This window comes from Mercenaria mercenaria, chromosome 2, assembly GCF_021730395.1.
Source record: "Mercenaria mercenaria strain notata chromosome 2, MADL_Memer_1, whole genome shotgun sequence".
NCBI lineage: Eukaryota > Metazoa > Mollusca > Bivalvia > Venerida > Veneridae > Mercenaria > Mercenaria mercenaria.
The window spans coordinates 56,438,015-56,460,945 of record NC_069362.1 but is presented as its reverse complement, the minus strand read 5'-3'; the positions used below and the strand labels follow the sequence as shown (position 1 = coordinate 56,460,945).

The 22,931-nt window shown below is 37.7% G+C and overlaps 1 protein-coding gene across 2 annotated transcripts in view; it reads left to right on the top strand.

Annotated features, from left to right (window-relative positions):
• LOC123563998 (solute carrier family 25 member 16-like) overlaps nucleotides 1-22,931 on the top strand; it is a 53,565-nt gene that overhangs the window by 11,586 nt on the left and 19,048 nt on the right. For both annotated transcript variants that reach the window (XR_008369826.1, XM_053536652.1), the window contains exons 2-7: nucleotides 264-436; nucleotides 3,707-3,799; nucleotides 4,168-4,301; nucleotides 8,907-8,973; nucleotides 16,138-16,323; nucleotides 17,039-17,201. Coding sequence is in view for 1 of the 2 variants with exons in the window: in XM_053536652.1 (XP_053392627.1) it covers nucleotides 382-436; nucleotides 3,707-3,799; nucleotides 4,168-4,301; nucleotides 8,907-8,973; nucleotides 16,138-16,323; nucleotides 17,039-17,201 (698 nt within the window). In the remaining variant the exon portion in view is untranslated. The remainder of the gene's footprint in view (nucleotides 1-263; nucleotides 437-3,706; nucleotides 3,800-4,167; nucleotides 4,302-8,906; nucleotides 8,974-16,137; nucleotides 16,324-17,038; nucleotides 17,202-22,931) is intronic.

Sequence of the window (22,931 nt, the reverse complement as noted above, 5' to 3'; positions counted from 1 at the left end):
GTCTGCCTACAGTTTTGTATGTCTAGGGTTTGATTCTCAGTAGGGACCTTGGTAATTTCACCTCCAAGTTTACTTCGATGATGTCAAGACATATTTGACAGACTCTTAATCTAAGGGCAGTCAGTTCTGAAAATTTAAGAGAGAAGTGATAATAGGTCTATAAGTCACTTCCAACAGTCTTGCTGTTGGGTTAAAGTGAGGGACCTTTGTATTTTCTCCTCCAGGTTTACTCTATTAAAAGTATGTTTTTTGTGTTCTTTCAGCATGTTCAGTTTGATTTGTCTGCTGAACACTGTGTTACAAATATTGTAACAAAAATGGTAACACTAGTGTGAAATGGTGACAGAAAAATTGTAACAAAAATGGTAATACTAGTGTGAAATGGTGACAGAAAAGAAGAAGACATCTGTTATAGGCAAGACTTTACTTGCTGGAGGTGTGTCTTTAACATCATATTTTAGCTTTTGTCAGTGACTTTTAAATGTTTTTTCAGTTTCAGCTTTTCTAGTGGCATCCTTTGAGTATTGATAAATAAGGCCACTTTAGTTAAGTACTTTATATTGCTACTCATTTCTTAGTATTTGAATCCTTTTGAGGGATGTAAAATAGAGTAGATTCATATTGTTGTGCAGACTTCACTTTAATTTATCATTCTTTTGTGAGACTTGCAAACAAAGGGTTGCCAGTTGCCAGAAGTGCAGGGTTAGTTACTGTGATCGAGCTGTTTGTGGTCCAGTGTTGAACAGCTTCTTCTCATGAACAACTTAGTGGGGGTCATTTTTAGCAAAACAATAATATTATGAAGTATATGAAGAGATATCCTACTCGACTCGGTGTATGCGTCTGTTTCTGTTCAGCGTCCACACGGATAAAGTTTTGATGCACTTTCACTATATTTCTTTATTACTTGGTCTATTTGCTTCAAGCTTAAAATAGTTATTCCTCATCGTCACCCACATTCCTCATCGTCACCCATATTCCTCATCGTCACCCACATTCCTCATCGTCACCCACATCATATGACACTCCTTTGCTAATATCATTTCACCTCCAAGAAATATCCTCCTTTTTACTTGGAATTTCATGTTAAAATTTTGGTGCACAACTACCTCTGTTTTTACTAAATAAATTTGATTCAAACTTAAAAGAGTTGTTCCACATCATCACTCACATCATATGACAGAAGGCCCAAGTTTTAGCTCGACTGTTCAAAGTATGGAGAGATGTCCTACTCGACCAGGTGTCTGCGTCCGCACCTTGGTTAAAGTTTTGATGCACTTTCTCTTTGTCGCTGTAATAACTTGATGGATTTGTTTCAGACTTAAAATGGTTATTCCTCATCATCACCCACAAGGGTCATAACTCTCACAACAATATTTCATGAATTATTTCCTATTTTCATTTAGAATGTCAGGTCGACTATTCAACGTATGGAGCGCTGTCCTACTTGACCCGGTGTCTGCATCCGCATCTTGGTTAAAGTTTTGGTGCACTTTCACTCTATCTCAGTTATTACTAAATGGATTTGATTCAAACTTAATATAGTTGTTACACATCATCACCCACATCATATGGCACAAGGGTCATAACTCTGACACCAATTTTTGGTGAATTATGCCCTCTTTTTACTTAGAATTTCAGTTGAATTTTGCTGCTTTTACATCATATCTCTGATGCTTTTTCATCATAAATATCTCTTTTGTTACTACGTGAATATGATTAAAATTTAAAATAGACTATAAGTTATTCAGAATCACCACCCATATCATTTGTTACAGGGGCCATAACTTTAGCATCAAAATTTTATGAATTATCCCCTTTTTTACCTAAAATTTCAGGTTAAAGTTTTGATGCTCTATATCCATTATTACCAAATGAATTTGATTCAAACTTAAAATAGTTCTCTGTTATTACTTTTGACACAAACAGTTACTAAGTGACACAGACTAAGTGCAATATCTTCATCTACATTGGAGTCATTAAACACTCCAACATTGAAATAGTCTAGTGTGCAGTCTCTTGTGACCACTCTTGTTCATGAATTATACCCCCTTTTAGAATTATGTCTCCCACCACACAGTGGTGTGGGAGACATATTGATTTACTCCAGTCTGTGTGTCTGTCTGTCTGTCACAAAGCTTGTCCGCACTCTTGACAACTTAGGCCCATTTAAGCTTCTTGTTTTGTTAAAATCATGCCTCTCTTTCACAGTTTTGTTCAAATGTTTTCAGATTCCCCACACATCTTTGGCATTATGAGATTATCTTACTTGGCCACTCTGGCTATACAATTTGGCAATATTATGCCCATTTTTCGCTTCAAAATTTTGGTGTACATGTAGTTTTACATGTTAGCGTCTTTCTCAGGAAGTATTGTACTGAATATTTTCAGTCTTCGTAAATCTTCGGCATCATGAAAAGAGCCAAGTTCCATATCTCAGACTTACAGTTTTCAAAAGTATGCCCCTGTTTACAGTTAGAAAATGTTGCTAAAGCTTTTGTGTATAAGCTAGCATTTGGGTGGAAGGGCTTCAAATAGTCAAGTGTGCTGTCAGTAGACAACCCTTGTTAAGTCAAAACCGCTTTTTGCCTAACTGGAAGATTTTTTTTGTCAACATAGTGTATAATATTCTAATACTGAGCTGATACCTGCAAATTTAGGACAAAATCCCTCTGCTCAATTTAACCAAGGCAGACAAAAACTTTAAAATTGCAGAAAGTCTCAACAAATTGAAAAGCTAACAATTTTCAATAATACATAGAGGATATTTTGTTTGTTTCAGTGTAAGATTGAAATATCTTTCATGAGTGAACACCAGATTCAATATTTTCAGGAGAGACACAGCCTTGAGTGAAATTGTAAAATATGGTGTTCATTAGTGAATGATGTTTTGATCTTACATGTATAACAAACATTTTTTCTTTTAATTACATATTTTGACTAAATTTACCCATTTTATAGTTTCTTACCAGTGAAAAATATTTTGATACTTTTACCTGTGAAAATAACATAAGTTTCACTTTAATATATTGATAATTCACTGAAAAACATGTAATAAATTATCTGTTTTTTAACTGAAATGGATTGAAAATTATGATATGTTTGAAAATATCACAAAGGGGAGCTCAAATGCTGTTGGGATGGGGTGGGGGTGCCGTTATTCCAATATCTATGATCAGAGCTGTAAAAAAACAAAATATTGGAATTTAAGATAAGGTGGAGTTTTTTATATGACGTATACAGGTAAGGATGGAATGTACTGTTAAGGGATAGATTTGTGTAAAAAGGGCAGTATGGCACATTTTTAGGGCAGCTAAGTGGTATTTGATAGTTTCCTAGCTCTAGAAATAACTCTAGAAGGGAAAATAACCATAATTATCTGTTGAATTACAACTGAGTCTTGAATTAAAGCTGGACTTTATGTTGGTCAGTACCCCAAGTGGAATTCTGTGGACATTTTGACAGTGATATTTGCAAAAAGAAAAAGAATGTCAAAGTCATTGTTAGTATATTAGATAAGTACTTCCGAATTTTAACAAGATATAATGTTCCCACTGACAGTATACTTGGTTAAAAATAGCACTGTGACTGATAATTTCCCATAGATGTTCACTAGAAAATGCAAATGAACAATTATGGCCTAACTTATCATAATTTTCAAGCCACGTAGATAGAGAATAGATTGTTTATTAAGGTTGTGTTTCAGGAATAGCAGGATGTTGTGCGAAGACTGTCGTAGCTCCTCTAGACAGAGTGAAAATTCTGATGCAGGGACACAACAAGTTCTATAAAAATACAGGTTTGCTCATTGATAAATCTTATTAATATCCCACTGGAGAATATCATAAGCTTTGATGTTGTCCCCCTATCTGTCCACCTGTCCTGGAGCTATATTTAGGACATGGTTTGTAGTATTAAAATAAAATATGGCAGAAATGTTTATCACTATAGGGAAATGCAACCTTATAAGTTTTGGTCAAATTGTTTCAGAAGAAAAAAAAAGTTATGACCCTTTGTGCTTAGATATCAGTAATTAGGTTATGTTACAGTTGAGATAAATAGTCTGCTATTGTAAGTCTTTATATTGCATAGAAGTAATTCATTACTTGTTTGTTTTTTTACTTTCAACATATCAGTTACACATATATTGCTTATGTAATATTTCAGGAGTTTATACATCTTTGACAGGAGTGTATAACAAGGAGGGGTTTTGGGGTCTCTATAAAGGCAACTATGTTCAGATGGTGAGAGTGTTTCCCTATGCTGCGATACAGTTTATGTCATATGAACAATATAGAGGGGTATGTATGGTACTATATGGTATATTTGATATACTCGATATTCCTAAATGTAAGATCTGATGGTAGCCCCTGTATAATCAGACTCCCAGTTTTGCTATTTTTATTTCCAACAAGCTGTTTGATTTGTACTAATCAGATGACTTGTTTCAACAAATGTTTGGCTTACCCTCCAAAATGGTGTCAGTTAAGGGAGATGACCTGAAGATGTTATTTCAGTGTTAGAAAAAGCAAACTAGGTGTGGATTTCGCCATATCTATCTTCTTTTTGCTTTATTATTATAAAAAAAACATGAGGGCATAGTCATGATGTCATCATTAGAGTTATAAACCAATGATGATCACATATCCAAAATTGGAATCCCAGCTAAATATAGATTTTTTTAACTCAAAATGTTGAAAGAATGGCTCTGATTTGCTAGCGGAAAGGTCATCTGAATATGGCCCTATATCGGTTGCCCTCAGGACCTATGGGTTGCGTTAATAGGAGATGATTTTAATCAGATAGGTATGCTATGTACAGTTCAAAGGTGTTTACCTTGATATTCTTGGGGTCACAGCAGTAGATATGTCATGCTGGTGAAAAACTTGCATATTGTTTACATTTATTAGTCCCCTAATGCGCTTTTCCGTCCGTCATTCCGTACGTCCGTCTGTCCGCAATTTCGTGTCCAGTCCATAACTCTGACATCCATGAAGGGATTTTAATATTACTTGGTACAAATGTTCCCCATGATGAGACGATGTGTCATGCGCAAAAGCCGGACCCCTAGTTTAAAGATCAAGGTCACAATTGGAGGTCAAAGGTCAACATGGCTTTTTTCCTGTCGGGTCCATAACTTTGCCATCCATGAAGGGATTTTAATATTACTTGGCACAAATGTACCTCATAATAAGGCGATGTGTCGTGCACAACTTTCAGACCCCTGGCTCAATGGTCAAGGTCACACTTGTCAGTCAGATGTTAACATGGCATGAACAGGATCTGTTTCGTGTCCTGTCCATAACTCTGTCATTCATTAAGGGATTTTAATATCACTTAGCACAAATGTTCCCCATGATGAGACGATGTGTCGTGCCCAAACCCCGGACCCCTGGCTCAAAGGCCAAGGTCACAATTGGAGGTCAAAGGTCAACAGGGCTTTTTTCTTGTCTGGTCCATAACTCTGCCATCCATGAAGGGATTTTAATGTTACTTGTCACAAATGTTTCTCCATGATGAGACAACTTGTTTTGCACATAACCCAGACCCCTAGCTCAGAGGTCAAGGTCACAATTGGAGGTCAAAGGTCAATAGGTTTTTTTTTCCTGTCCGGTCCATAACTCTGTCATCCATGAAAGGATTTTTATATTACATGGCATAAATGTTCCCCATGATGAGATGACATGTCATGCGCAACACCCAGAACCCTAGCTTAAAGGTCAAGGTCACACTTGGAGATCAAAGGTCAATGGGACATTTTTCCTGTCCGGTCTATAACTTTGTCATACAAAAAGGATTTTAATATTACTTGGCACAAATATTCCCCTGGATGAGGCACTGTGTCATGCGCAAAACCCGGGCCCTTAGCTGCAAGGTCAAGGTCACACTTGGAAGTCAAAGGCCAAAAGGGCTTTTTTCCTGTCTAGTCTGTAACTCAACAATCCTTAAAGGGATTTTAATATTACTTGGCACAAATGTTCACCACCATGAGACGGAGTGCCTTGCACAAGAACCTGGTCCCTAGGTGTAAGGTCAAGGTTACACATAGAGGCCAAAGGTCAGATACAAGAATGACTTTGTCCGGAACATTTCTTCTTCATGCATGGAGGGATTTTGATGAACTTGGCCTAAATGTTCACTATCATGAGACAGATTGTTATGCGCAAGAACAAGGTCCCTATATCTAAGGTCAAGGTCACACTTAGAGGTCAAAGGTCAAGTTCAAGAATGACTTTGTCCCGAATATTTCTTCTTCATGCATGGAGGGATTTTGATGTAACTTGGCACAGAATTAATGTTCACCACCATTTTTTATGCCCCCGAAGGGAGGCATATAGTTTTTGAACCGTCTGTCAGTCTGTCAGTCTGTCCGCAATTTTCGTGTCCGGTCCATATCTTTGTCATCGATAGATGGATTTTCAAATAACTTGGCATGAATGTGTACCACAGTAAGACGACGTGTCGCACGCAAGACCCAGGTCCGTAGCTCAAAGGTCAAGGTCACACTTAGACATTAAAGGATAGTGCATTGATGGGCGTGTCCGGTCCATATCTTTGTCATCGATGGATGGATTTTCAAATAACTTGGCATGAATGTGTACCACAGTAAGACGACGTGTCGCGCGCAAGACCCAGGTCAGTAGCTCAAAGGTCAAGGTCACACTTGGACATTAAAGGATAGTGCATTGATGGGCGTGTCCGGTCCATATCTTTGTCATCGATGGATGGATTTTCAAATAACTTGGCATGAATGTGTACCACAGTAAGACGACGTGTCGCGCGCAAGACCCAGGTCCGTAGCTCAAAGGTCAAGGTCACACTTAGACTTTAAAGGATAGTGCATTGATGGGCGTGTCCGGTCCATATCTTTGTCATCGATGGATGGATTTTCAAATAACTTGGCATGAATGTGTACCACAGTAAGACGACGTGTCGCGTGCAAGACCCAGGTCTGTAGCTCAAAGGTCAAGGGCACACTTAGACGTTAAAGGTCATTTTTCATGATAGTGCATTGATGGGCGTGTCCGGTCCATTTCTTTGTCATTCATGCATGGAATTTAAAATAACTACGCATGAATGTGTGACACAGTAAGACGATGTGTTGCGCGTAAGTCCCAGTTCCGTAGGTCAAAGGTCCTAAACTCTAACATCGCACATAACTATTCATTCAAAGTGCCATCGGGGGCATGTGTCATCCTATGGAGACAGCTCTTGTTTTTAGCTCACCTGAGCACAAAGTGCTCAACGGTGAGCTTTTGTGATCGCCCTGTGTCCGTCGTCGTCCGTTCGTCGTCTGTCCGTTGTCAACAGTTTGACTGTTAACACTCTAGAGGTCACATTTTTGGCCCAATCTTAATGAAACTTGGTCAGAATGTTACCCTTAATAAAATCTTGGATGAGTTCGATATTGGGTCATCTGGGGTCAAAAACTAGGTCACCAGGTCAAATCAAAGGAAAAGCTTATTAACACTCTAGAGGTCACATTTTTGGCCCAATCTTAATGAAACTTGGTCAGAATGTTACCCTCAATAAAATCTTTGACGAATTTGATGTTCTGGGGTCACAAAATATGTCACCAGGTCAAATCAAAGGAAAAGCTTGTTAACAGTCTAGAGGTCACAATTTTGGCCCGATCTTAATGAAACTTGGTCAGAGTGTTATCCTCAATAAAGTCTTGGACAAGCTCGATATTGGGTCATCTGGGGTCAAAAACTAGGTCACCAGGTCAAATCAAATGAAAAGCTTGTTAACACTGTAGAGGCCACATTTATGACAGGTCAAGTTCAAATCTGGGTCAGATGGGGTCAGAAACTAGGTCACTAGGTCAAATCAAAGGAAAAGCTTATTAACACTCTAGAGGCTACATTTATGACTGTATCTTCATGAAACTTAGTCAGAATGTTAAACTTGATGATCTTTAGGTCAAGTTCGAATCTGGTTCATGTTGGGTCAAAAACTAGGTCACCGGGTCAAATCAAAGGAAAAGCTAGTTAACACTTTAGAGGCCACATTTATGACCATATCTGAATGAAACTTGGTCAGAATGTTAATCTTGATGATCTATAGGTCAAGTTCAAATCTGGGTCAGATGGGGTCAAAAACTAGGTCACTAGGTCAAATCAAAGGAAAAGCTTGTTAACATTCTAGAGGCAACATTTATGATGTATCTTCATGAAACTTAGTCAGAATGTTAAACTTGATGATCTTTAGGTCAAGTTCGAATCTGGGTCATGTCGGGTCAAAAACTAGGTCACCGGGTCCTTTCACGCTTCGGTAGAAACAACATTTTTTACACGAAATTTGTTTTGAAAATATTTCTGAAATGTCTTGGTCTGCAGCTTTCAAATTATACGGTTATATCATACATCCGAGGCATATACTGACACTCTCAGACAACATCAAAAACGACCTTTTGAGCTATTTGATGAAGTTCCAAAGTTATCAATGTACCCTTGCTCTGTTATGGACCCCTGTGGGATTTGTGTTTACCCCGAGCTCAAATATCTTTTCGTAGAGGAAAAGCTGACATGCCTTACTAAAGCCCAGGTAATTTCAATTCCTTAGAAAGTGCTGAAAATTGACTCCCCAATAGCAAAAAGAAAAAAAAAAAGAAGTCCACGCGCATACATTTAACCGGGGTGACCCCTGCTGCTGCGTGTGACCCCTGACTATCTACGAATCAAAATACGGCTTTCATTTTCAAGTTTAGCATTTCTACTTTCATTTTGTTTACTTCCTGGAATAGCTGAAGGTCGAGTGACGTCATTTTCTGTGTTGTCAAAAACATATATATGCCTGGCGAGATTGCATAAATATGTGCTGGCCGTCCTAAGTTTATACAGGTGTAAAACGGGGTTTAAAGTTGTGGCAGGCAGACTTTTTAGACTAAGTTATTTATATTTCAGATCTTGCAGACACTGACTCACCATGACCATCATCATTTGGTACACTTGTGCTCAGGATCCTTGGCAGGTACTCTTTGATAGACATAATTATAGTTGTGATTTTTTTTCATAAAAGGCCATAAATGCCATTGATTGAAAAGTGTTACTCAATTAAGGTCATTTCCGGCAGTTGTTGCTACGCAACTTATTGCACAGCACCAAAGTCTGTCACATATAGATGCTGTTCTTATTAAATAGAAAGTTACTTTTTTTTCAGACAGTATCAAACACTTTGCGTTAATGTTAACAAATTGGTTGTGAATTATGTTTTAGTTGGTAAAAAATAAATTGGTTGGCTTCTATCTAAAGGAAAGGTAAATGCAATGAAAAAGATGTCTGTTTACAAGTAAGACGACGGAAGGTGAAGGAAATGAACACAGTGCTCAAGGTGAGCTATTGTGATCACCCTGTGTCTGTTATCTGTTGTGAGGTGTTGTGCGTAATCTGTCGTCAACAGTTTAACTGTTAACACACCAGAGGTCACAATTTTAGCCTAATCTTACTGAACCTTGGTTAGAATATTAACTCAATAAAATCTCACATGAGTTACTGGATCACTGGCAGCCCTTCTTAACACTATAGAGGCCGTATATATCTGGGGTAAAAACTAGGTCAGGTGAACAATACAGGGTCTTCAAGGCCCTCTTCTTTCAATCTGCATACCTTCTCATGAATTATATGATATATAGTTATGACTTATAAACATTTTTAATATGTTACCCCCCCACACACACACTTACTTTGAAGAAGATGTATTGGCATGCAATATGTTTTGTGAAATATGTCCCTAGTCAGGGGACATTGGTAACAATTTCTTGTTTACCTTGTCAGATTTTGGAAAAAAAATCTATGAAGTGTTGTTGTCACTTGATCATCAGTGTTGGGTAAGATTTTTGTTAAGGTCCACTTTTTATCAAAAACTATAAGAGCTGTAGCTTTGAAACTTTGCACAGATGTTTATCATCATTAGATGAGTAAGTTGACAAAGAATCATAACTATATCCTGTATTTTATCAAAATTATGGCCTTCTTATACTTAGAAAATTTTGTTTAGGTCCACTTTTCTTGAATACTACAAGAGTTATAGCTTTGCAATTTTGCAGAATTCTTTATCATTTTTAGATGAGTACATTGGCCAAGAACCATAACTCTCTTGGATTTTGTTAGAATTTTCTCCCTTTTTGTACGTTCTAGTTAAATTCCTTAGGACTTAGGATTATTTAAATAGAACAATATGAGCAATAGCTTTGACACTTTGCAAACTTGATTATCATAATTGAGTAGGTAGGCCAAGAATCATAACTCACATATGCATTTGGTCAGAGTTTTAACCTTTATGTACTTAGAGAATAAGAATTTCTTGGTTATTTTTGTTTAGCTTCCTTTTTGTCTCGCTCACTTTAAGTGAAAGCGAGACTAAGCAATCCACATTCCGGCGGTGGCTGTGGCAACGGCATCAACAATTGGGAATAACTCAAACTCTGTTACATAGATTTCTTTTTAACTTTGTAGGATTATTTAAAACTAATTTTACATCCGCCATGGTGAGCCCTGGTCCATTAGTGACCTTGTCTTGAAGAAATAGCATATTTTTAGATTTTTTTTACACCTTTGAAAATTCACAAAAATTACAATGTCTCAAAAACCGTTACATATATTGCTTTGAAACCTTGTAGCATGATTTAAAAAAATCACTTTACACCCCATGGTGAGTCCTGGCCCCCTAGTGACCTTGACCGTGAAGAGATTAGCATTTTTATACGCCCGAAGGGACGTATTATGTTATGACGCTGGTGTTCATCTGTCTGTCCGTCCGTTAGCAATTTCGTGTCCGCTCTATAACTCTTGAACCCCTTGAAGGATTTCAAAGACACTTGACTTAAATGTTCACCACATCAAGACGACGTGCAGAGCGCATGTTTTGGATGGCTTGCTTCAAGGTCATGGTCACACTTAGGGGTCAAATGTCATATGACTTTGTTTCGTGTCCGCTCTGTTACACTTGAAACGCTTGAAGGATTTTAAAGAAACTTGGCACAAATGTTCACCACATTGAGACGACATGCAGAGCGCATGTTTCGGATGGCTCGCCTCAAGGTCAAGGTCAAACTTAGGGGTCAAAGGTCATATGACTTTTTTTCGTGTGTATATTGCACTGCATTGCGGTGCTCTTGTTTTTATTTGGCAGATCCCTTTTTTCTTCACTTACAATAATTTTTTTATTGAATTACTTCCCTTTTATGTTACTATATATAGCTTATTTTGTAACTTTTTTATTATTGGTCATAGGGAAAAACCTAGACTACTTTTCTGTGGTACAACATGGATGGTACGTCCAATTTTTAGGTGAATTTTGACATATCTATACCTTGTAAGGATTTTTTTTGTGGTCTTATATTTTTTTTCTGTCGACTTAGAATTTTTTTTTAATTTCTGCCCTTTGTTCTTCCTGTCTTTTGGGCTTCAACAGTTAAGTTCTTTAAATTTTGCTCCCATCCTCCTCTGATATAACCCTTCGGGCGTATATTGCCGCGCTTGGTGGAGCTCTTGTTTTTAGTTTTTCGACGACTTTGAATATTCGCAAAAATGACAGTTTCTGAAAAACCGTACAATATTTTGCTTTGAAAGATTCTAGGATTGTTCAAAAACTTGCAACACTTGTTCACCATCAAAAGCTGACTTTGTACAGCAAGAAACATAACTCCATCCTGCTTTTTGTAAGAATTATGGCCCCTTTTGGACTTAGAAAATATCAGATTTCTTGGTTAAGTTTTGTGTTTAGGTCAGCTTTTCTCCTAAACTATCAAAGCTATTGCTTTAAAACTTGCAACACTTGTTCACCATCAAAAGCTGACTCTGTACAGCAAGAAACGTAACTCCATCCTGCTTTTTGCAAGAATTATGGCCCCTTTTGGACTTAGAAAATATCAGATTTCTTGGTTAAGTTTTATGTTTAGGTCAACTTTTCTTCTTAACAGTCAAAGCTATTGCTTTGAAACTTGGAGCAGTTTGTCATTGAAAGCTGACTCTGCACAGCAAGTACCATAACTCTACATTGATTTTTGCAAGACTTATGTCCCCTTTTGGACTTACAAAATCATGGGTAGGACAATATTTCTGTTATACAGAGACAAAAAAATCAGATGAGCGTCTGCACCCGCAAGGCCATGCTCTTGTTGCAATAGTGTTAAAAATAAAATGTGAGTATAAGTGCCCCTAGCATGAGTCCAGTCACCCTTGGGCGAGAAAGTTTCTGGCCGTGGCCTTGTTTTTGAATACTATTTATAGCTTTGAAACTATACATTTTTTTGTTATGAACAGAAGGCCAAGAACCAAAACTTTTTTCTCACATATTGCCTTACAAAAAGCACTTGCAGAAGATCATTGGCACCTGCAGGCAGTGCTCTTGTTATGTCTCCCACCACACAGTGGTGTGGGAGACATGAATTTATTCCAGTCTGTGTGTCAGTCACAAATCTTGTCCGCACTCTAAAGTCGAACATTTCTCATCCAATCTTCACCAAACTTGAACAAAATGTGTTTGACAAAAAGTCATCAGCCAAATTAGATATCTAGCCAAATCAGCCAGGGCATTTTGGAATTATGGCCCTTGAATTACTGAAAATCAGCCTTTTTACTCTTGTGCGCGCTCTAAGTCGAACATTTCTTATTCGATCTTCACTAAACTTGAACAAAATGTGTTTGACCATAAGTCCTCAGCCAAGTTCGATAATTAGCCAAATCGGCCCAGGCACTTTGGAATTATGGCCCTTGAATTTCCGAAAATTGGCCTTTTTACTCCTGTCCGTGTTCTAAGTCGAACAGTTCTCATCCGATCTTCACCAACCTTGAACAAAATGTGTTTGACCATAAGTCCTGGGCCAGGTTCAATAACTAGCCAAATTGGCCCAGGCACTTCGGAAGTATGGCCCTTGATTTACTGAAAATCGGCCTTTTTACTCTTGTCCACGCTCCAAGTCAAACAGTTCTCATCCGATCTTCACCAAACTTGAACCAAATGTTTTTGGCACTTCAGAATTATGGTCCTTGAATTACCCAAAATCAGCCTTTTTACTCTTCAAAGGTATATTTGTAGTGAGTAAACAGTATATAAAGAATGGCTTACTATTTAGATAATTAGGCAGATGTGGGAGACATGTGCTTTTCCCAAAAGCAGCTCTAGTTTATCTTGTGTTTCTTGATGATATTTTGTAGTATCCATACCCCAAACCCCACCATGCCCTGCTTGTGACTCATATTCCCAACCCAAGGTGATATAAAAGTTTACAGAGTCTTGTGTTGTCAGCAAGTAAAATATCACCATTCAGTGACAGGAAGTTGGGGGCTTCAGTGTCCTATGGACACAAAACTAGTTCTGACACATTTTTAAGGTCAGATCTTCCAAGGTCAAGATCACAGATCTGATGTTAATTCTGATTTCTTGTTATGCCCCAGAAGGTGGGCATATTAAAATCACACTCTCTGTGCGTCCATTTGTGTAAATTTTTGTCCGGGCTGTAACTCTGCCATCCGTAAAGGGATTTTGAAATAACTTGGCATAAGTGTTCACCATAATGAGATGATGTGTCATGCGCAAGACCCAGACCCCTAGCTCCTCAAGGTAACAGGGTCTGTTTTGTGTCCGGTCCATAACTCTGCCATCCATGAAGGGATTTTGAAATAACTTTGCATAAATATTCACCATAATGAGAAGACATGTCATAATTATGCAAGATCCATACCCCTAGCTCTAAGGTCAAGGTCACACTTAGAGGTCAAAGGTTAACATGGTCTGTTTCGTGTCCAGTCCATGACTTTGCCATCCATGAAGGGATTTTGAAATAACTTGGCATAAATGTTTACCATATTGAGACAACATGTCATGTGCAAGACCCAGACCCCTAGCTCCAAGGTCAAGGTCACACTTAGAAGTCAAAGGTTAACAGGGTCTGTTTCGTGTCCAGTTCATAACTCTGCCATTCATCAAGGGATTTTGGAATTACTTAGCATAAATGTTCCCCAAAATTCAACATGTCATGCGCAATATCCAGTATCCTAGCTGCAAGGTCAAGTCACACTTAGAGGTTAAAGGTTAACATGGTCAGTTTCTTGTCTGGTCTATAACTCTGCCATCGATGAAGGGATTTTAAAATAACTTTGCATAAATACTGGGGGGCATTTGTCACTAATAGTGACAGCTCTCATCTTGGTCATATCTTTGTGCATTTCAGCATCTCTTATTTTTAGCTCACCTGTCACATAGTGACAGGGTGAGCTTTTGTGATCTCGGTTCCTTTCGAAAACTGGCCAGATCCCATCATGGGTTGCAGTTATGGCCCCTTAAAGGGCCAAAATTTGCCATTTTTGGCCTGTGAACACGATAGAGACCACATTTTGCAATCAGCTTTAATAAAAACTTGTACACAACTTGGATTGGCATAATATCTCGGTTCCTTTCGAAATCTGGCTAGTTCCTATCATTGGTTTCAGAGTTATGGCCCCTTAAAGAGCCAAAATTTGCTATTTTTGGCTTGTGAACACGATAGAGACCACATTTTGCAATCAACTTTAATCAAACTTGCCACAACTTGTATTGGCATAATATCTTGGTTCCTTTCGAAAACTGGCCTGATCCCATCATGGGTTCCAGAGTTATGGCCCCTTAAAAAGCCAAAATTTGCTATTTTTAACTTGTGAACACGATAGATACAACATTTTGCAATCAACTTTAATTAAACTTGCACACAACTTGTATTGGCATAATATCTCAGTTCCTTTCGAAAACTGGCCAGATCCCATAATGGGTTCCAGAGTTATGGTCCCTTAAAGGGCCAAAATTTGCTATTTTGGCTTTTGCAGCCATATAGAGACTTCATTTATGGTTCGATTCGATACAGACTTGCAAAATATCTTCAACAATGATAAATCTTGGATTCCATGATGAATCTGTCAGATCCGGAGTTATTTTATATTTGATTACCTCCCCTGATTTTCATCAAAATGGATTTATATCAGTAAGTACTTATAGGACTCATTTGAAATTTCATTATTGTCATTAGTTGAACTCAGACAATCAGAATAGATAACTATGGACTGATTTAATGTCAAATTACCTCCCTTTATTTCAAATTAAAATGGGTATATCTGCATAACTAATGAAGATACTGATCTGAAATTTCATTTATGCCATCAGATGGACTTGGACAATCACTGAAGATACATATTGACTGAATTTATGACAAATTACCTCCCTTTATTTTTTTATATAAATGAATATACCTAGCAGCTTCTAATGAGATTGGTTTGAAAGGTTATATATGTCTTCCATGGTAAGAAATAGTCATGTTAGATAACTCTTGAATGAATGTTTATCAGTATGAATACTTTTCTTATATATTGTTGTAAAAGCTTGTACTCTGTATCTTCTACATGCATATACCAATGCATGATTACCTCCCCTAATTTTTATAAAAATGGATTTATCTCAGTAAGTATTTATAGGACTCATTTGAAATTTCATTATTGTCATTAGTTGGACTGAGACAATCATTGTAGATAATATAGACTGATTTTATGTCAGATTATCTCCCTTTGTTCCATATTAAAATGGGTGTATCTCAGTAATCAATGAAGATACTGATTTGAAATGTCATTTATGCCATCAGATGGACTTGGACAATCAGGGTAGATAACTTTTGACTGAATTTATGACAAATAACCTCCCGTTATTTTATGTAAATGAATATACCTAAGCAGCATCTAATGAGATTGGTTTCAAATGTTATTTAAGTCTTCCAGGGTAAGAAATAGTCAAGCTAGTACAAAAATGCAGCATTTGAGGCTAGGACCCTCAAACTTGATATGGAGATGGGCCCTGACTAGTATGTAACCCATAGGTAAAAAGGGACAGTTACAAGAAATATTTTATCTTGATGATATTTAATGTGTATGCCCATGTGATCTATGTCAAAACTTGATCTTATCATTAAGAGCAATTGTACTCAGGTGAGCGATATAGGGCCATCATGGCCCTCTTGTTTCATATTGAACATAGTTGTTACCATTCATGATACAGTGTGTCACACATATATTCAGGGTCAAATAGTCAAAGTCAAGTGAGCTACTTAGCGTCATCATGTATGATTACAAATATAACTGTACATTATTTAATTCTTAAATATGTATTTTATAGGTATGACTGCCGTGTTAGCAACATATCCTCTTGATGTGATGAGGGCCAGGATAGCATTTCAGTTGAAAGGAGAACAAATTTACTATGGAGTGTTTGACACAGTTAGAACTATATCACAACAGGAGGGAAAGTGGGCATTGTTTCGAGGCATTGTTCCTACACTGCTGGGAATGGTCCCTTACGGAGGTCAGAAATTATTATCTGTAGTACTATGTGGAAATTATTACTTCTAGTCATGTGTGGAAATTATTACCTCTAGTCATGTGTGGAAATTATTACCTCTAGTCATGTGTGGAAATTATTGCCTCAAGCCATGTGCGGAACTTATTACCTCTAGTCATGTGCAGAAGTTATTATCTCTAGTCATGTGTGGAAGTTATTACCTCTAGTCATGTGCAAAATGTATTACCTCTAGTCATGTGCAAAAATAATTACCTGTAGTCATGTGTGGAAGTTATTAACTCTAGTTATGTGCAAAAATTATTTCCTCTAGTCATGTGTGGAAGTTATTACCTCTAGTCATGTGTTAAAGTTATTACCTCTAGTCATGTGCAAAAATGATTACCTCTAGTCGTGTGTGAAAGTTATTACCTCTAGTCATGTGCAAAAATTATTACCTCTAGTCATCTGTGGAAGTTATTACCTCTAGTCATGTGCAAAAATTATTACCTCTAGTCATGTGTGGAAGTTATTACCTCTAGTCATGTGTGGAAGTTATTTGTTGCTTGGTGAGAAGGCAGGAACACTGACTGCCATTACATAACATCAGTGTCATTGAAAAACAATGTCAGAAAACAAGTAAAATTGTAATTAGTGAGTTTGTAATGTCTTAGACTTTCATGCGAAATTATGTTTTGTTATAAGTATTTGTTCATATTCTAACGTTTGTATATATTTGCAGGAATGTCATTCTACACGTTTGAAACTACAAAAACATTCCTCCTGGATAACTTTCCTGATATTTTTGGAAGTCCATGTCCAAAAAATACAGGTGGACTGGTGCTTATTTTACCTGCCAAACTTCTGTGTGGGAGTATAGCTGGAGCAACAGCCCAGTCTATTGTGTGAGTCAGCATTACCCTTTCCACATGGTGATTAATACATGTTTACAGGCCTTTCACAAATAGTACCAACTTGTTTCTGCTTAAAATTTTGTAAGCAATATGCTTTTGCACTTGTTATGACCACTTCAGTTGTGCCCCTTTTGAAGAACAGGGGTTTATTTTTTTACTCATGTTGGTTGGCAGGACTGCACTGGTCTGTCTGTTGGTAGATAAATTGGTTTTCGATGAAAAACTACCTCATTGAGTACAAACAGGTTCATTTGTTATGGATGAACCAGGCCTGAATCTTCTATATTGATTTTACTACTTGAATAGCATGCAACTTTTAAAAGGATTTTGATGAAATTTAATACAAATAATAGATCACTGTAGGGCAGTTGTGCACATGCAACTTTTAAATCAGTCAGTGAACAAACAAACCATAGCACAGTCTTATTGTATATAACTTGTGTATATCTAGAAATTGAATATCTTTCAAAATATATTCCTCTCATTCACAAAACGATATACCGGTATTCAGTTTTAATATAAATTCACTGAATTTGCTTGCTTTTTACTTGGATTCTGAAAATTAATTAATTCCGTATTGAATAAGAGCCAGATGAGTGTATTTTGTACTTTTCCTGGCATTCCAGAGACAAAAATTGGCACTTTTAGTCTTTGCCGAAGGGGGATGGATATGATTTTGGCATTGTCCATCAGGCTGTTCATGTGTCCATCCAGCCATCCGAAATTGAAAATGCTTATAATTCAAAAAGTATTTATAATAACTAGAATCACTAAACCTCCCATAATTTTTGATAAGCAAAATTTAATGACCTTTGCTCACACATAGTATTATCCCCCTTGACCCAGTAATAGCAGAATTTTTAGAATAAATAGGGATTTTTGACTGTATCTAAGTAACCTTTTGATAGATCTTTATACTTTACACATATATAGATCTCTATCTAAGGATGGTGATGCACATGAGTTTCGTCATGATCACTTTATTAACGAGTTATTGTGGTTGAATTTTTGTGCCCCCCCCCCCCCCCGAGTGGTGGCTAGCTCCAAAAGTATTTGACGTAGAGTCGCAAAACTTTACAGGAATGTTGGTCAGCATGTGTAGTTGTGCACCTGGGGTTTTGCGTCCGGATTCATTCAGTCTTGTAGGAGTTACGGCCCCTGACTGTAAAAATTGGTCATTTTAATGTTGTGTCACACTTAGCTCCAAAAGTATTTGAAGTAGAGTCACAAAACTTTACAGGAATGTTGGTCAGCATGTGTAGTTGTGCACCTGGGTTTCGCCTCTGGATTCATTCAGTTGTGTAGGAGTAATGGCCCCTGACTTAGGTAAAAATTGGTCATTTTAATGTTGTGTCGCGCGTAGCTCCAAAAGTGTTTGACCTAGAGTCACCAAAGTTTACAGGAATGTTGGTCAGCATGTGCAGTTGTGCACCTGGGGTTTTGCGTCCGGATTCATTCAGTATTGTAGGAGTTATGGCCCCTGACCTAGGAAAAAATTGTCATTTTAATGTTTTGTCGTGCATAGCTCCGAAAATATTTTACCTACAGTCATTATTTCACTTCACAAGACCAGACTTCTTGTCCAGACTTACTCAAAAAAAAAAAATGTTTGTGAAACATGTATGTTAAAATGTTCTTGACCTAGAATCATAAAACATTAGAGGATTGTTTTATAGCCTATGAAGTGTTCTCTTTAGGATTTTACTCAGCTAGGCCAGAGTTATGGCCAACTAAGTGAAAAATACACATAAGGTTCTTAAAAGTTTGTGTTGCAAACATCTTAAAAATTGTTTAACCTGAGTCATTAAACCATGTTACAGTGGCAGGAGTGGGGGCACCTGTGTCCTATGGACACACATCTAGTTTTACAGTCCGTAAATTCCCACATAAGAAAGTAGTCCATTGATGGATCTTGATGAAATTCAACACAAATATAGATTACTATAAGATGGTGGTGCATTGGTATCTTTCATCAGGATCTCTTCAGTAATTACAGTGTTATTGCCCTTTAATTGTTTTAAAATTCATAAATTCACACTAAATAAATTAACCTATTGATGGATCTTCATAAAACTTGATACAAATACAGATCACTTTAGAGCAGAATTTTCCCCCTTGATTTTGTTTTGAGGCCCATATGCCATGGTAGATGGGGACACCCAATGTGTAGCCTCGTTAAATAAAGTCGTTACTTACTTACTTGTCAAAAATAGGAACCATCAAACTGTTACATGGTCCTTTTGTACATAACTTGTGTATACAAAATGTACCTGGAAACTAAATATCTTCCAAATTATAGTCCCCTCATTAAAAAAAACAACTGTTTTGGTTTGGGGATATAAATTCACTGACTTCGCTTGTTATCCCAGAAATTATCGCAGATAGGTGCACTTGTCCAAAATAGGGACACAAATCAGTATTTTTCAATGTTTGTGATTATTTTGCATTGAAAACACCATTTGATATCATATATATCTGGTACCAATTTTTACGTCTTTGGTATGATGCGGCTGGGCATCGAGCCTATGACCTGCATTCAAAGCTGAAGCTCTACCACTAGGCTATCGAGATGGTTATGGTTTGTATATAATTTGGTATCTCAGTATCCATTAATAGGAATAAGGACTGGGAATTGATTTAAAGTTCACACACTTGTTCACTGTGATGATCTGAAATGCAGTACCCAGGTTCATTAATCCCCTGCCACGAGTGGTGGGGTGGGAAGGGGTTATAGGAATGGTTTCCGTCCTTCCATCCGTCCGTAATACTTCTGTGTCTGCTCCATATCTCCTAAACCCCTTGAAGGATTTTCATGAAACTTGGGTCAAATGATCACCTTATCAAGACGATGTGCAGAACTCATGAGTCAGTCATGTCGGCTCAAGGTCAAGGTCACAACTCAAGGTCAAAGGTTTTAGCCTTCTATTTCGTGTCCGCTCTATATCTCCTAAACCCCTTGAAGGAATTTTATAAAACTTGGGTCAAATAATCACCTCATCAAGACGATGCGCAGAACTCATGAGTCAGCCATGCCGGCTCAAGGTCAATGTCACAACTTAGGGTCAAAGGTTTGAGCCTTCCATTTTGTGTCCACTCTGTATCTCCTAAACCCCTTGAAGGATTTTCATGAAACTTGGGTCAAATGATCACCTCATCAAGACGATGTGCAGAACTTATGAGTCAGCCATGTTGGCTCAAGGTCAAGGTCACAACTCTGGGTCAAATGTTTGAGCCTTCCATTTTGTGTCCGCTCTGTATCTCCTAATCCCCTTGAAGGATTCATATGAAACCTTGGTCAAATGATCAACTCGTCAAGATGATTTGCAGAACTCATGGGTCAGCCATGCAGGCTCAAGGTCAAGGTCACAGTTTAGGGTCAAAGCTTTGAGCTTTCCATTTTGTGTCCACTCTGTATCTCCTAAACCCCTTGAAGGGTTTTCATCAAACTTGGGTCAAATGATCACCTCATCAAGAACTCATGAGTCAGCCATGTCAACTCAAGGTCAAAGGTTTGAGCTCTGTATCTCCTAAACCCCTTGAAGGATTTTCATGAAACTTTGGTCAGATGATCACCTCATCAAGATGATGTGCAGAATTCATGAGTCAGCCATGTCAGTTCAAGCTCAAGGTCACAGCTCAAGGTCAAAGGTTTACCCTTTCACTATCCATAACAGTGGCGGGGGATTTAGCTGTCTTTCAGACTGCCTTGTTAACTCTATTTTTTTGCGTATTTACAAAGTTATGCCTTTTTTATGTCCTAGCAGTTTTTGGTTAAGTTTTGTATGGAAGCTGGTGTGTCAGTATACGCAAATGGGAATGGATTGAAACTTCTTACACTTGTTCACAGTGATGATATGACATACAATGCACAGGTTTCATAGCTCTGTTTTGTTTTTTCACAAAGTTATGCCCCTTTCTCGGCCATTTTTTGTACCTAATTAATCATCATAAGTGGGGAAAGATCTAAATTATTGTGGCCTTTCATACTTGTTTATGTCTTTGTTTTCATTATATTAACTTTTTGTCCCCCGCCTTTTTCGGAGAAGAAAGTGGGGACATAGAAATAGGCTGCGTCCTTCTGTCCATCCGTCATTCTGTCAGTCACACTTCGTGTACGGTCCATAACTCTGCCATCCATGAAGGGATTTTGAAATAACTTGACATATATTTCCCATAATAAGACAATTTGTCATGCACAAGACTTAGACCCCTACCTCTAACGTCAAGGTCTCCCTTAGAGGTCAAAGGTCAACAAGGTCTGTTTCGTGTCCGGTCAATAACTCTGCCATCCATGAAGGGATTTTGAAATAACTTGGCATAAATGTTCACCATAATGAGACGATGTGTCATGCGCAAGACCTAGATCCCTAGCTCTAAGGTCACACTTAGAGGTCAAATGTTAACAGGGTCTGTTTCGTGTCCGGTCCAGAACTCTGCCATCCATGAAGGGATTTTGGAATAACTTGTTATAAATGTTTACCATAATGAGATGATGTGTCGTGCGCAAGACCCAGACCCCTATCTCCAAGGTCACCCTTAGAAGTCAAAGGTTAACAGGGTCTGTTTTGTGTCTGGTTCATATCTCTGCCATTCATCAAGGGATTTTGAAGTTACTTGAAGCAAATGTTCCCCATAATGAGACGACATGTCACGCACAAGATGCGGACCCCTAGCTCTAATGTCAAGGTCACAGAGGTCAAAGTCAGATACAAAAATGACTTTGTCTGGAGCATTCTTCTTCATGCATGGAGAGATTTTGATGTAACTTGGCACAATTATTCACCTTCATGAGACGGAGTGTCATGTGCAAGAACCAGGTCCCTAGTTTAAAATTATTTTAGAGTATTTTGACCTATCGCTACCTGGTAAGGATTTTTATGTGGACTTAGATTTTTTTTAAGAATAACTTCCCTTTGTTGTTACTGTAAATAACTTATATTGTAACTTTTTTATAATTGACCATGAGTTTTTATGTGGACTTATATAAACAAAACTTACTTCCCTTTGTTGCTACTATAAATAGCTTATTCTTGAAACTTTTTAACCTGGTTGTTAGAATTGGATATGCCATTGTTTTGGCTTACTGTCTAACAAACATACAGAATATGTTTTACTGTAAAATCTACATGATGGGTGTATATTGTGTCATTCTGGCACTCTTGTTTTGTTTTTTCATACAAAGATGCTGTATTGGCATGCAGTATGTTTTGTGAAAATTGTCCTTAGGCGAGGGACCTTGGTAACTCTGTTACAAATTCTTGTTTTACTGACAAGGCTTTCAAATTAGCAACCATTGCTGTCCTCCGACAGCTCCTGTTTAATATGTATCATAACATAGTGGCGACCAAAGCCATTTGCAAGGCAAGGTTGGTCAAAAGAGCCTTTAATGTTATTCTTTCTTGTCCTGGTTTTAATCTGGCATTTATCCCAAGATTTGCAGCAGGCAGATTATGCAGTGTACTTTCTTCGAGGTGAGGAAAGGCTCCTAAGAATTTCCCCGAAATTACTCCAAGTATGGCTATTTTGGTCAATATTAGCATAAAATAGTTTTAAAAAATGGTGAAGATCATTAACATTTGACATTGTTCAATTACTTTCCCATTTATTCTGCTTTAAAGGTGGTCAGTCACATTTTAAGCAACAATTTTTACTTTTTAGCTCCACTATTCGGAGAAGAGGGGGGCTATTCTACTCGCCCCGGCGTCAGCGTGACCTTTCTTG